The sequence below is a fragment of the Trypanosoma cruzi genome, genomic scaffold, assembly GCF_000209065.1.
Source record: "Trypanosoma cruzi strain CL Brener 1047053512465 genomic scaffold, whole genome shotgun sequence".
Lineage (NCBI taxonomy): Eukaryota > Euglenozoa > Kinetoplastea > Trypanosomatida > Trypanosomatidae > Trypanosoma > Trypanosoma cruzi.
In genome coordinates this window covers 1-15,055 of record NW_001849382.1, presented here as the reverse complement: position 1 = coordinate 15,055, position 15,055 = coordinate 1, and the positions used below count along the sequence as shown (strand labels likewise).

Genomic DNA, 15,055 nt, shown 5'->3' with positions numbered 1-15,055 from the left:
GGGGGGGGGGGGGGGGGAGCTTCACATCCGTCAGACACCTCCGCGTTAAAAGCAACGGAAGCGATGACGGCAAATGAGAAAAAAAAAAAAAAAATCCACCAATTCAACACACGCGCTCACTTTAAAAAACAATAATCCAACAATCGACAAAGAAACATGGCAGTTAATTAGGACACTTTATCATCTGCTCAGCCTCATCGTGACGCACACTCTTCCCACAAACTTCTCAAAGTAAAAAAAAAAAAAAAATTGTAAAAACAAAAGGAACAATGATTAATTCCCCCCCCCCTCCCAATTCTAATGGCACAGTTTTAACAAATTAATATTCACATTCACAATGACACGTTGTTTCTCCCCCATCATTTTCCTTCCTTCTTTTTTCTTCCCACAGCCATTTTTCCGCCAGTGTAAATAGGGGAAAAGAGAGGATGCTGGTGGGAAAAAGGGCTCAGCGCCTATACGTGCGCAGCCTTAAACTGAGAGGTAGAAATAAACAAACAAAAACAAAGAATGGTGGAGCCAAATCATGCCTTCTGCTCCGCTCTTTCTGCATGATGCCTCCTTTCTCCCACAGTCGCTGCATTACCCACACATCTATTCCTTTTCTTGAATTCAAAAATCGTGGGCAAACAGGCAGGAACTGCAAGAGACACGTGAATACACATGCAAGACGGCAGAAAGGCGTAAATAATAAGTAATAAAAAAATTTAAAATACATCCCCGAGATCGTACACGGTGCTTTCTTGACTCGCTATCACCGTGGGGACCTCAGCGTTTTCGTGCCAAGAGGGAGTAGTCGTGGGCATCCCATCACCCAACGTTGAATCCTGCTTCATCTGTCCGTCATTATTGTAGATTCCATCATTCCTGTCAATTGCATACAAGGGATTGTCGTTTATCTCCCGCAATACCATGTGCACCACCCACTTCGATTCATCGTCAACACCGCGGCAACGGTAGAAGCAGACGGTGATTAGCGCGACGGCAACAACAACCGGCAGCAATACCACAATCAAGACAACATACCAATTCTTCTGCAACCACGGGACCACTATAGCCGGTGGAAGTGTTGTAGTGCTGACGACGTACCCTTTTTGAGTCTCACAGACGACGCCAAATGAACGGTAAGGCGTGTCGCCGTGGTCTTTAGGCGCAGGGTACCAATCATACCACGTTGCGTTCCCACTGTTTTCCTTTTTTTTCAGACGAAGCATTAAGAACGTCTTGCCGTGATGAGGGTAATGATAGGGCCAATAAGCCTTGTACCCGTTCATTGGTCCCACGTCAACAAGCGTATACAGTGTGCCCCTGAAAAAAGCAACACCAAGACCATCAGCCGAGGAGTCGGCAAACGCCCCTTGATTCCACTTGAAGATGCAGTTTAACGTTGCCCACTTCAAACCTCGTCCACACCTTTTTTTGGGATCTGTTGTTGGGGTCGCCGCGTGGTCGGCGTCTCCACCCAGGTACGCATGGCTTGTGTCGTAATTATGGACTGCGGTCTTTCTCAACTCATCCGCGATGGCCACATGTGCAGCAGGTGTTTGATCCGCAGAAAGGACGCCTCCACCCAAATGACAGACGTCATCAGAGCTAAAATAACTCACGTCACCGGCATAATTTTGAAAAAAAATAGAATTGGGGTAGTTGAAATACTTCACAATTTCAATAACCACGTGTCCTTCCTCCTCCTCCCCTGCAGCGGTAAAGGAGGGATGGCTGCCCAGGTACTGCAGCAGGAGAAACAGCACCATCCACCGGACTGCGTTCCTTGTCGCAGAGCGCGTTCGCATGCCCATTAACTCAACTTCCATAATATTACTCGTCGTGTGGGAGAGCGTGTAGGCCCGCTATTTTCGCTTTTTAGAGGCAAAGTGAAAGGAGAGACGCAACAACGGTGTGAAAAGAGTGCTCCAGGAGCGCAGGAACGCCCTGTCAAACGATCAAACATCTGGAGGGGGTCGGGGAAAATGACACGCAAAAAACAATCCCTGCGGCCTTGTGAAGGGGAAAAGGGCCCCGGCCTGCAAAGAGTCACATATGCACACGAGGAGTCATTACTGCGCACGTAAAAAAAAGGGCGCAATAATTCAACGCCCCCAACACACAAAAAAAAAAAAAAAGGGATCCTCGTGAGTCCAACACACGGGCCCACACTGGCCAGCACCTTCCGCACCGCTCCCTCGCCCGTAACGGCGCATGTGCAAAAAGAAACACACGCAGCGCAACCCCGTACAGGGAATGAATTAAGCAAAAACAAAAGGGTGGACAAAACAAACACAGAAAATATAAGTGCGTGCATAAATAAAACTCAAAGAGTACGCACCCGGGCCGCTGACCGGACCTTGCGGTCGCCAACTGGAGCCAAACAAGACGGGAACGAGAAGAGGTGAACGGAATGGGGGCGGGAGTTCGCCAAATCCTCAATGAGCGGTTAGGCCAAGTGAGTGCATATTTATGTATGCGCATCATGGTGGCCACTTCCACGGCATGATCCCTCCATTTAGATTGGGCGTGTGTATATATATCTGTGTGTGTCTGTCTGTGGATGTGTGCCTTCATAACTCACGAAGTGGCAGACTTTGGGGTCCTCCAGCCACACGACCACGCCGCAGGGTGAGGATCACAAAGTGGGCGGGCGGGACGGCAGAAGCAAAAACAATTAAAAATTGTCCGGACACCACTGCCTCCCTGCTTCCGGAACCGCGCCAGTCGACGATTCATAAAATGGGGACAAACATTCCAATTGTTTTCTGTCTTTGGCCTTTCTGGCGGGATTGGGCGTGGCAAAAAGAATGAAAAGAAAGGTTGCGGCAACGGTTCCGGGATCAGGAACCGCACCATGGTGCGTCGAGCCTTGCGCGAAGGTTCCTAGCGGAAAAGTCGCATGGTACCCCGGAACGTGCCCCACAAGCCCTAAACAAGTTGCTTTCGTTTTCCAGAGAACAACGCAAATACGCTAAATTGTTCGAGGAACAAAACTGCCACTGGGTAAGCTACAAACATATACATATATGTATCCAATCCGAACAGAGCGTTCGACATGTCACGTGCGTGGGAACAACAGAATGAATAAATATATGCGGAGCAAACAACGAGGATTTGGCGGACCCACTGCCTCTCCATTTACTCACACTTCCTTCCCGTCGTATTTTATTCCTTTGGGATACTTGAGGATCCGGCCAGCAGCCCAGGCGAATAATCCGGTGCGATTTCCTGTTTGCGTGTCTGCCACATGCATAGTTTGATTCAAGCGACGGTGGCGCCTCCACGCAATCAAACTCTTGTGTTGCCGCATTTGCGGCGCCAATGAGTTTTGGGCAGCCAAAGGACACACCCACACAGACGGCAACAACAAGAAGGGCGGGGCGCATCCAAGTCCACGGCGCAGTCCTTCACTTCTCCCCGCCCCGACGGAATATCACTGCGGCTCACAGCAGGTCGTGGTGGGTGGCGCCCACACTCAAGAGTGAGGCACGGCGCACACCATCCGCTCAATTCCGAGTGTGCTCAGCGGGCCGGGGCAGGACGCCCAGTCACCCTCGTGCCATCGCAGAGGGGTGCACAAGCAATCGTCGTCGCGGACCATCGGTGCCTCTAGCAGAAAAGAAAGAGAAGAAATGGGGACATGCCAGAAGCACAACCAGCAGAGGGACACTCAACGGGACACGGAGACACAAAGTGACAGTGGACACGGCACAAACGGAAAAGAGACAGTAGTGATTTACCAAAAAAAGAAAAGACGAAAAAGAAAGAATGAGAATCCCGCAGGGCTCCCGGAAAACAGAAAAAAGAAAAGAAATGATTCGGCAGGAATTTCATGTGCCATGCGGCTCAAGACGATCGGGTGCGTGCATATATATTACCTGCACAAAAGAAAAATGAAATAATAATAATAATAACATCGCGTTCTTCCACCAGCCCACACAACATTCCTCGCATTTCATGCGGCATCCGGCCTTTTCTTCCAATCCTCGTTCGTGCATTCCGCCGGACGCGCAGCAGTGACGCCGGCGCCGCGAGTGGGCAAAAAAAGAGAAAAAAAAGTCGGAAACACGTCGCTCGTGACGGTGTCTAGCGACCGACCATAAAAATAAAAAAACTGAGTATTCAAAGAAACACAAAAAAAACTGGAAAAGAAAAAAAAATTCTTATTTGCAAAGTGAAATTTGTTCCTAGCGGTGTGTGTGTCGGTGCAGGGGAGGGCACAAGTGCTCCTCACGCAGCCGCAAACCCCCACAGCCCCAGCAGAAGAAGCAGCGGCAGCAGTCCGCTCTCACGCATAGTGCCAGCAACGCTGTTATCCCACTGCGACGAATTTAAAAGGCTGCTGCTGGGTGTCGCCGCCTCTGCTTCCTTGACCTGTGGATGGAGCCCTTCTTGTCCCTTGCCCTCAGCGTTGTGTGTTGCTGCATTTGCTGTGTCGGGGGTGCCCACAGAGAATTGGGTTGGTTGATCTGCCTGCATCATAGCCCCACCTTCCGTCCCCACCGTTTGTGCATCATCAGATGAGGAAGCCTCATCCTCCGAGCTGGCGGCACCTGAAGATGTAACAGATGCCGACTGGTCTGCGCTCCTCTCCCTTGCTGAGGATGTCGCGGCATTGGGCTCCGCTGGCTTGGGCCCTTCTGATTCCGACTCCGCTGGCCTGGGCCCTTCTGATTCCGAGTCCGCTGATTTCGGCTCTTCTGATTCCGACTCCGCTGGTGTGGATGGAGCGCCACCGCTCGCACCACTGCTCGCACCACTGCTCGCGCTCAAAGTTGCTTGGTCCGTCTGCTGTGGTCCGGCAGCAGCAGATGATGGCACAGTTGGCTGCGTATTTGTGGCAACCGTATCGCTGGCAGATTCAACAGACGGAGAAGTAGCTGCCGCCGCCGGCTCCGGCTCCCTTTCCGGAGGTGGAATGGTGACTTTACTCGCGTTGAGGGCGCCAATCTCAGTTTCATTCAACGGGCGGTTGTACAGAAAGACGTTCGCCACCGTCGCATGGATTTTTCTGCTGCTCAGCTGCTCATCGTACGCGCCAAAGTAAAAGTGTGAGACCTCGTCCAGCCCTTCATTGAACGAATTTCTCAGCCTCATATTCCAAAGGAGAGTCCCGTCAACGTACACGGAGCCCACACCGTCATGCATTTTGAGCACCACGTGATACGTCTTGTCCACCTCCCATGCGGTGAAATGCTTCGGGAACAAGTCATTCACCACGCTCCACTCCATATTATTATCGTACGACAGTCCCAGGAGTGTTGTCGTCCCCATTTTCTTCAGGCCCATCAGGGGAGTGATGCCCTTCGGCACCTCGTGGATCGACACCGTTGCCGCAAGAGTAAACCCATAGTTTGCAAAGTGGAGCGGTATGTTCGGCCACTGCTTGCCCACAGGCCACTCGGCCCCCGCGCCCTGCCCTTCGAACGTCAACCCACTGGGAGCCTTTTTCTTCGCACCCCTCACAACGGCATTCACCCCAAGGTACTCGTCCTCCCACGTGTCCCCACGGAGCGTATCGGCCAAATGGCCCACAAGCCCAGCCGTGGGGATAGAAACAGAACAGTCCCATCTTGACAGCGCGGCGTTCGCGGCAATTGAGCTGCATTGTCTCAAGGCATTGTCATTTGCGGCCCAGGTAGACAGCGCATACATTATCCTCTGCAGCTCAAGCGTCAGATCCAAGGGGTCGGCTACGGAGTCGTTTCCAAAACCTGTCTTGTACAAACAATACAGCCTACCATCCGCGTACAACAGAGAGCTGGAGGTCGCGCCATACCCAGTGGGTAACAGGCCAACGTGGTAAATGCGGTTCGTGTCCGTTAGCCACAGGTGAATCCTGCCCATTTGGTTGTCCCTGAAATATTCCAGCTGGGTGAGGAGGATCACCTTCTTTCCGCCAATCGTTGCTGTGATGAATCCACTCTGAATGTGGAGCCCAAGACCGGCCAATGAGTTGCCCCACACGCGCGAGAGCGTCCCCAGAGCCTCCGTCCACGTGTTCCCCTTGTCGGTCGACTCGTACACCCTTCGGCGATCGGACTCACATGAGGTGATCATGATAATTTTTCCAGCCTCCCACTCAAGGATACTGGGGCTGGTGCAGCCCGCATGTGTCGCGCTGTTCGCAAAGGTCCAGTGCTGTTGACCGGAATTCCAGTACATGACTGTGGACGCAGTGCTCCCTCCCATTGTCAGAAACTGCACGGGAAACACGAGCGTGCCATCCTGCATTCTCGTGATGGGAGTGCTGGCATCGTTGAGGAAGCCAATAATGTCACCGTATTTATAGGGATAGTGAAGGCGAAAGCTCATAGAGACGGAATTCATCGACAAACCTCCGCTTAGTCCAGGCCCCGTCTCCATAAAATGGATAACAGACTCCAACCCACTTCTCCGCTCATCGGGAAACCGAATCATGGCCCCGTTCCGTAAGTCGTAGCCCTCCACAAAAGCAAAAAGCGGTCCGAAGGGTCCAAAAGGCGAGGGAAACGACATCCGGTAAGGGTGTGCAGCAAAAGCGTCACGACCTACTGGCCCCGCGTACGACTGCCACGTCCTCCCAGCATCAACGCTGATCCGTGCCATCAACTGCATGGACGCACTCCCGCTCCCCACAGTTCTATTGAACTGAGCTCCAGCAATGGCCAGCAGCAACCCGTCCACATTTACAAGATGGGGATTGCGGAAAATGTGGCCAGGGACCGGTGGGTTTGCGGCTCGATACTCCCCTGGCAACCGCTCCAAACTGTGTCCTCCATAGTGATCGTCCACTCCCGTTCCATAGTTTTGGGCCTGCACAGACCCCGCGGCGGCGCACATCATCACGACGAGGAGGAGCAGCACCGCGGAAGTAGACGCACGCCGGGACATGTTGGGCCCCTGCGGCTCACCCTCTCCTCCTTCCCTCCTCCTTCCGCTGGATCCGGTCACGCGGCGACGGTTGTGTGTGCGGGGTGCCTTCACTGCAGCAACACGTGAGAGCATATAAATATGTGTGTGTGGGCGGTGTGTGTGCTGTTGGTCCTTTCAGTGCCTTCGAATTTCACAGTAGCGATTCGCGCTTGTTTTCCCTCTATGTGTGTGTTCAACAGGTGGAGGAGACAGCGACAGCGGCAATACATCAGACACGTCAGCGGTGAGCAGGGCAGAGTACCCACGCATAGAGCGGGGCACAAGACAATCCGGAAGGAACAGCACGGAGAGCCATCGCCCACAGAAAAGAGCAGCAACACGGCAAGTCACGGCGGGCCGTCGGTGTGTGCGGGACAGCCCTCACGCGGTGCAACACGCCTCACACCCAACAGGAAAGGAAAGACAGTGAGAGAAAGGGAGATGGATGGATGCCGTCAAGAGGCACTCACGATCAAAATGGCCCGTGAGCATGCAGCCACTCCACGCAGGAACACAGGAGGAGAAGATTACAGGGAAAGGCAAGAAGCAGCACAAGCACACAAAAGGAACAAACACCAGTCTCGAGAAAAGCACCGCCACGGCCCTCGCCCTGGCCGGCGACTCCACACCAGCCCTCACACACTAACACCATCGCAGTGCCGTCAGTCCGCGGGTGAGAGGATTCGGCTCTCCACACAACAAACGCACACACCGCCAGCAGCCACCCACCATGGAAGAGAAGAAGAGACCCAACGCCGCCATCGCCTCCAGTTCAATCCCACGGCCAACGGGATACGGCCGCAGCCCCGCAGCCAACACACAGCGCAAAAGGAGCGAGCTATCACCACAGAGCCACACACGCAGAAGCGATTCCTCATCCATCCACGACGCGCCGCCTCACTCCATGCGGTCACGGAGTGCAGCACTTCCTCAATACAACTTATTCGTCCATCCCTTTAAGACGCTTCTGTTAGTGATGGGCCTTAGAACACAATAGAAGAAAATGGACAATGCAGTAACGCCGTGACACCGCCAGCCACAATGATTCCCTCATTCCGGGGCAATTCTCCAATTATGCCTTGTATGCATGCGCACGCACAATTAACATACTATATAAAAATCACCCAACGTTTTCCACCAGAAAACAAACAACCCCACTCCACCCCTAATTTCTTCTGTCACTGTTATGTTCGATAGCGTTGGACGTTCCTGGCCTTCGTGTGCGGTGCTGCCGCATGGTGCTGGTGCACCCGCACCGTATGCATGCACACACAAGCATCCAAAAATATATATATCCCACATTAGTTTTTACCAGAAATCAGAACCGCCCCCTTCCCTCCCCAATTCCTTTTCCCATTTCCGTGGCTATTCCTCACTTCGGAGAGCTGCGTCTCCTCCAAAGCCCCCAGATGATATTGACACTTGGTACTGGTGCATCTCTTCCCTCCAAAGCCCCGCTATTTCACGGCTTTCATCGTCGCTCACACTATCGAGATTGACGACACCACGTCTCTCCCAGCCATCCATCGGCGTGCTGTCTGCGTGCTGCACGTAAATCATCTCCCACGACATGTCTCGGGATAACTCCTCCCAACCATTAAAATACGCCGCCAGGCACTCAGTGAACTGCCTCACGGTGCTGGCGGTGATGTGGTGCCCACCCGCCGTAGTTACACGCAGCCCAATCAGCGTCATTGGATGACTCCACGAAGAAAAAGGCGTCCACCAGCAAAAACTTTCCAACCGCCGGTATGCACAGCAGCCGATGCTTTATAGTACTATTTGTATGATATTCCACTGCAGCCGATCCACATACAACTCGGTGGGGTGCCCTCCAGGGATCGCCTTCAGCACTGCGTGCTGTCCTCCACGACGTGCTGGTGGCCCCAGCTCCTTGAGTTCCTCTACTAATGCACCGAAAAACTCACTCCAAACATGAATGCGCGCAAGCCAAACCCTCCACACATTCAGACGAAAGAGTATTCCTCTTCCCCAATACTAGCAACAGAACTAAATCCCCATCACTCATCGCGTCCCCCAAAATAGTGCGCTATTCGACGCCCGAGGCAAACGGATATCGGTGCGTTGAGAAATCCCCCAGCACCGAATTCTCCTCTTGCTCGGAAAACACTCACAACCTTTTGAGGCGGATCCCCAGAATACCACAGCCTCACTCCCCGATGTTTAAAGTGCTTTTCACCATCCCGAGACTTGATCCCATCCAAGGCGTCCTCAATGGCAGCAGAGTGTGCAATGAACTTACTCGCATCAAAGATGTGACGTGGAATCGGCCCCACTTTATCCATGCGTTCTTCGACCATCTTCCAGCACTCCGCCTGCCCATCCGTAGTCCCATCGCGCTCCATCCACGCACACATCGCCTTCACATCCATCTCGTCGGGCAATTCACGATGATCCGCTCGGCTTTTACTTGCGTCTCCCATTCATCACAGTTGCCCACGTTTGGGGTGACACCACACTCATGCCCCATCCGGTGCTAGACACAAAATATTCCGCTGGCGGTGTCCCTTTCTCTGTCACGTCGTAGAAAATATGCCCTTTCATCACACAATCCCACAATCACACAAAACGTCCGTGGATGCTCCTCCACCCACGTGTCTTGTCACCGTCTTGATGGCCTTGTCACACACGTACGTCGTACTTCCACCAACACTGTAGACATCAAATTGGAGCTTCTCGACATCGCAGTGCAGCAGCTGGTAGAGGAGGTACGAGCCGGCAGCCATCGACTTCCCGATCCCGGGCGTCCCAATCAACACACGCCGCCCAGGCGTAAAGTAGGGCTCACCGTCAGTGCTGAACCACTCGGTGAGATCGCCCTTGACAATCCGCCACACTCGCTCCACCTCACAGTTCACGTAGCAGACACGAGTGGATTTGTTCTCCTTCCATTTCCACGAGTACGGCCCTTCCCTTGTCCGAGGCGAGCACCATCAGTCTGGGACGCGGCCATGCACCGCCCCGCTCCATCTTCCCACCTCTCAAGTCTTGCGTGCCCGCACAAAGCAGCAAACACAATCAGAGCGCCCACAAACCCAATCATCCCCCTCACTCGCTAAACCAAATTATTCGCATGGAGTGGCATTTAAGCACACAGCACCAATAGCAGGCTGCATGGAATTTCCCCGCCAACCCCGCAAGGAGACACAACAACTCTACCGAATCAAAGTGACAGCCCCTCGGTGCTGCCCGCAGTTCACATGACAGGACAAACTCCACGCACGCATAGTTCCGGACTCCTCGCTGTTTGAGTGCACACCAACAGAACAAGTGAAAAAAATACGTGCGCGCAAGACGGCTGTTAAATACGCGAATGTTTTAGCCTGTTTTGTTCGATAGCGTTGGCGAGCGATCCCACACAGTCCAATCAAAGTGGCACGCCGGACAGAATGGCGTCAGCCAATAATAAACGAAAATAATTGCGCCAATGCAAAAAGCAGCAGGAATTTGGGTTTTACTCCCGAATTCGGGGGCGACGGTGGCATCAGAGTGTGTATGTGTGCAAGGCCCTTCGTGGGACGGTGCCGTCCAATCCCGCCGTGCCCCGACACAAAAGGGCGACAGAAAAATAGGAGCACACTCTCCAGAAAAGGAGTGACGGTTGGGCAGTCAACCCCCGTTCCTTCTCACGTGACATCCACATATGTGCACCCCACCTCAAATACGTACGTCCCTGGACGCCGCATGCATGAAGTGTGGTTTCGTCACTCGCAATGTGTTTTTCCTCCTGCAAACAACCAAAATAATAATAATAATAATGGCCATGGCGCAGCTCCACTCAGGGGAAACAATCGGAGCAGACACGAGTGGGGCCAGGGATCATACCAAAAATATATCTAAAAAGGGGGCAATAGCTCCTCCAAGCCACAGAATCGTGCAGTGTCCATCCCTCTTCCTCTAAACTAAAGACCTCCTCGACAGAACAAATGCAACAGGCACATGTGCAGCACAATATCTTTTGCTATCCCGCGTTAAATCTTACCTCCCATGCGTGCCACGGCGGTGGTGCCGGCGTTACATCCGGGATGACTCCAAAGTACCGGGCGCCATGCTGTGGAGAGTGGATGCCTGCCGCACGTGCCCGCGTCAGCGTATAACACAAAATGGAACACAAAAGAAAAATATCCACGACTCAAGCTACCCGTGTGTGGCCGTCCTAAAGCAAACACTGAGACACGTGTGGAGCAACTTCAAAAAAAGTGAAAAAGTGGAGGAAGCCACCAGAGTAATCCAAGAGAACACACCAGTATGTACATACAAAAAGAAATACATCATTCCGCATAATTCTTCGTTCCTTCTCTCGCTGTTCTTTCTACACAACATCAGAAGTGTAAAAAGTGACAGGCATTCCCTCCCACACAGTCATCGTGGAACATGAGAGAGTCACTGCAAGCACCCAGACAAAAATAGAAACAAAACAACAATCAATGACGCTGTCGAGCAGAGTACGATGGGTGGCTGCGCAGCCGCACAGCCGTGGCACCCACGCTCTCCCTCATGTCGGCCAGCAACGCACACTCACAACCTCCAGGAGGTGGCGCGTCACAGAAGGGCTTCATCGATTGTTTTCCCTAACGCCTTCCTGAATGCATCCTATGGCCCGCACACCAGCACCATCGTCGAGCACGTCCTCACTACTGAGAGCAGATATGAAATAGAGAGAGCAGCAGCCCCCATACTCGGTGCTGCAGCGGCGGGCGCAAAACACACGCACACACACACGTTACGCATCCGCCCCGGGCTAGCGTGATAGTTCGATAATCCGTTGTCGTCGATAATCGATAAAATAAAAGCAACAAATCAATCACCCAATCAACCTATGAATAACGGAAAGAGAAAAGATCCCTGCCAGACGCATCCACATTATGCCGCATCTGCGAGGGCTTTGTGTCGTCTCGCCGCGTAACGGTACTGTTGGGGTCGGAGCCTTTCCACCTCAAAAATGAGAAACTGCGATAACTTTTTCGTCAAGCGAACCATCCTCACCTGTCCAGAGGGACATAATTAATGCTGCAGCTCGCAATGGATGCACGGTCAAAAAGACTCAGGGCGTCTGAGCGAATGTCACCGGCCACGGGCCGCGGCGGTGCGGGTGGTCGGTACGACGACGCAACGGTGGTGCCTGAGGCGTACGACGATGACGTCACGTCGTGGGGCTTCTGCGTCTCGTCGCCGCTCTCCTCGTCATCGCGCAGCAGCGCCTCCAGCCCTCCACGCCGCGGCTCGCGCAGCTCCTGCCAGTGGCGGTCCTCCGCGTACCACACAACGACACCGTACACAGCAACCGCAAGCAGCACAGTCGTCAGCAGCAGCACGATAGCCGCGTACGCCCTCGCACCGCCGTCGCTCGGCGCAAGGTGGTTGGCCGCGCTGACCAGGCACAGCAGTGCAAGGAGTGCAAAGCCCGCAGTGTGCATCACCGTCAGAAAGGCCGAGCGCATCATGTTCGTGAAGGCAACCACGCCCGCACCCGCAAGCAGCACAGCCGCCATGCAGAAGTACTGGACGTGGCAGCCTCCCACGGGCGGGTGCACAGCCGCAATCAGTCCCACCACACACAGCACCGACAGCTGGAACACGCACCAGTACACGTGGCTGCCATTCATGTTCGTCAGCATGCCGCCGTACATCCGCTGCTGCGCTGCGGGGTACCAATACCCGACGGGGTACAGCAGGCGCTCGTGCAGCGGCTTCCTCGAAAACTGCCAGTACTTCGTGAAGCTCGTGCCCACGTGGCGGGCGATGAAGTAGCACACGCCAGCAGGAAATGCCGCACCGTACAGCACGCCAACGACGCCAACCACGCTGTGCTGCACGCGGGCGCCGGGCATCGCCAGTGCAAGCACGGAGCCAAAGAAAATGCCGAGGTGCATCGCGTGCGCCACAACGTACGTCAGGCTCGGGAAGCGCATCGCAGCCCACGCACTCGCTGCGTCCACGCCGCGCCAGCGCTGGAAGGCCGCCGTCACACCGCAGTGCACGCAACCGAACACAACGGCGAGCAGCGCGTTGCCCACCACCATCCACAGCGGGTCACGGGCAGCGAACACCGACAGGAAGTACGGCAGCGCAGCGGTGCTCGCACGCTCCTGCGCCGAGGCGCATGACATCCTCGCGAACACGCCAAGCAACTGCATCTCCAGGATGGAGCCCAGCCCGCCGGTCACCACCACGGCAACAGCCGCCGCACCCGCAACAACGCCGGTGATCGCCGAGAGGGCGCTGGCTGCGGCGGGCAGCATGTCAGACCTGATCGTGAAGGACCCAAGCAGCACACCCTTGCAGCCGCCGAACACCGCCGCAGCGCCGCAGCGAATGACTATCGTCTCGTCGGCAGCAATGAAGTAACCGCGGTGCACGGGCACAGCCAGCTCCAGAACAGTGGACGGATTCGTCGCGTTGAGCACCCACGTCGCGTTGCTCAGCATCGCTCCCCACGGACCACCAAACCCGCGCGGTTGCGACGTCGACACCGGCACGAAGCTCAGGTGCGTGCCGAGCTGCGGGTCGCGTGCCCACCGAAACGGCGGCGGCAGCGCCACCATCAGCCGCGTCGGGACGGCGCTCCCACCGCCACGGATGTCGTTCTGCGTCAGGCTGCCTCCAGCCGCCGTCGTCGTCACGGCGAGCGTCGGGCACGCCACGTCGCTCCACCACAGCGTGCCGCTCACCGATGCCGTCGGGGTCCGCGTGGGCGACAGCTCCACCGTCTCCGTCACCTGCAGGGTCTCCGTCGGCCCGTACTGCGTCCTGCTCAGACTCGGCGTCCATGTTGAAGTCCACGTTGGCGTCAGGCTGCGCGTCTCCGTCAGCGTCGCCGTGTGGCTCAGCAGCGGCATGCCAGACGTGCGGTCGCACCCGTCCACGCGCGGCAGTTGCACCGGCAGGCAGTCGCGCCCGTACCCGCCCTCACCACAGCGGCAGTCGCACGACGCCGACATCGACATCGTCGCAGCAGCAAAGCAACTCACGTCGGCATCGCACACGCTGCACGCCACGGGACGGAATTCCCCGATGATGCCGGCGGACCTGTACTCCATCGGCTGCAGCGCCTGCCCGTTCAGCGTCAGGCACCCAACGACGAACCTTCGGCCGGCACCCACAAGCGCAACGGTGCCGTCCATCACGACAGGCCCACTGCCGGCGTTCCCGTAGAGCGTCAGCGTGCTCTGCACGAGATCCGCACTGCGCGGGTACGACGGCACCGACAGGAGCCTGCCGCTGATGCTGTTGCCGCGCACCGACAGCCACGACCCGGACAAAAACGACGCCGACCCCCGCAGCTCCAGCAGCGCGCCATCCGTCAGCGCACCGGCGTTGTCGTTCACTACGACGGCGGACGCGCTGGCCTCCACACCGCTGTCGAACACCAACCCATGCGCGGCGTACACCTGGCTCCCCGACACGCGCAGCACAGCGCCCCCCGACGCAACCACGCGCGCACTCGCGTACAACGCATATTCGCCACCGAGCACAGCCGCGTCCAGCGCAACACCGCCACCGACAAGCTCCAGCACCGCGCCGTCCACCATCACCGTCCGCCCACCAGTCACCACGGTCACGAGGGCAACGCCGGACACAACCAGCACGGACCGCACGAGCCGCAGGCCCGACAGCACCAGCACCGGTGCGTACGGCGAGGACTGCGAGCCGGGAAGATACACAAGCGGCGTCGGCCTCGCGGCAACCAGCAGGGAGTCCGCCACCGTCAGCACGGACCCCGCAGGGAACGTGCCGGTCAGCACAAGCGCACCGTTCAGCGCCTCCACGTCGCACACCGACAGCTCCACCGGCCCGCTCTCGTCGCTCCCCGCCGCACCCGCACCGCGCAACACTCCTCCACCACCCATCACGTACAGCACGGCGCCGTTCAGCAGCGACACGTTCTGCACAACGATCCGCACGCCGTCCCGCGCCATCCACGGTACGTACAGTACCGGACTCACGCCGTCCAGCACAACGTGGCGCAGCGTCACCTCGCTCGCGCCGGCAGGCACAACGAACACCCACTGCACCGTCACGCCCTCGCGGACAAACACACTCGGCGCAGTGCCCACAGCGGGCGGCAGTGCGGGAGCTCCCACAGGCACGCACGCCTCGCCGTACCCGCCGCTGCCGCACGCGCACACGCACACACCGTCCCTCATGCTGC

General features: G+C 56.0%; 3 protein-coding genes and 1 pseudogene across 3 annotated transcripts, besides 9 other annotated features; all 4 read right to left on the bottom strand.

The window, feature by feature from the left end:
- Nucleotides 1-860: a sequence feature (areas merged during assembly that could not be assigned to a particular haplotype. This can correspond to areas where the two haplotypes were merged or to regions with more than two copies in the genome that were merged during assembly.).
- Nucleotides 685-715: a sequence feature (AT_rich).
- Nucleotides 708-1,814, bottom strand: Tc00.1047053504533.50 (hypothetical protein, conserved; the record flags this gene model as incomplete). The annotated part of the gene is made up of 1 exon (XM_803073.1): nt 708-1,814. One exon carries the CDS (start codon nt 1,812-1,814, stop codon nt 708-710), a length of 1,107 nt encoding a protein of 368 aa, XP_808166.1.
- Nucleotides 861-1,549: a sequence feature (areas not merged during assembly with more than two copies in the genome that could not be assigned to a particular haplotype).
- Nucleotides 1,550-2,932: a sequence feature (heterozygous, non-Esmeraldo-like haplotype).
- Nucleotides 2,510-2,555: a microsatellite.
- Nucleotides 2,559-2,699: a mobile genetic element.
- Nucleotides 2,933-3,990: a sequence feature (areas not merged during assembly with more than two copies in the genome that could not be assigned to a particular haplotype).
- Nucleotides 3,991-4,214: a sequence feature (areas merged during assembly that could not be assigned to a particular haplotype. This can correspond to areas where the two haplotypes were merged or to regions with more than two copies in the genome that were merged during assembly.).
- Nucleotides 4,215-15,055: a sequence feature (areas not merged during assembly with more than two copies in the genome that could not be assigned to a particular haplotype).
- Nucleotides 4,219-6,975, bottom strand: Tc00.1047053504533.40 (trans-sialidase, putative; the record flags this gene model as incomplete). The annotated part of the gene is made up of 1 exon (XM_803072.1): nt 4,219-6,975. One exon carries the CDS (start codon nt 6,973-6,975, stop codon nt 4,219-4,221), a length of 2,757 nt encoding a protein of 918 aa, XP_808165.1.
- On the bottom strand, nt 8,201-9,787 carry Tc00.1047053504533.20 (annotated as a pseudogene).
- Tc00.1047053504533.10 (dispersed gene family protein 1 (DGF-1), putative) lies at nt 11,886-15,055 on the bottom strand (the record flags this gene model as incomplete). The annotated part of the gene is made up of 1 exon (XM_803071.1): nt 11,886-15,055. A coding segment is annotated over one exon (3,170 nt), but the record flags the coding sequence as incomplete, so codon positions are not given.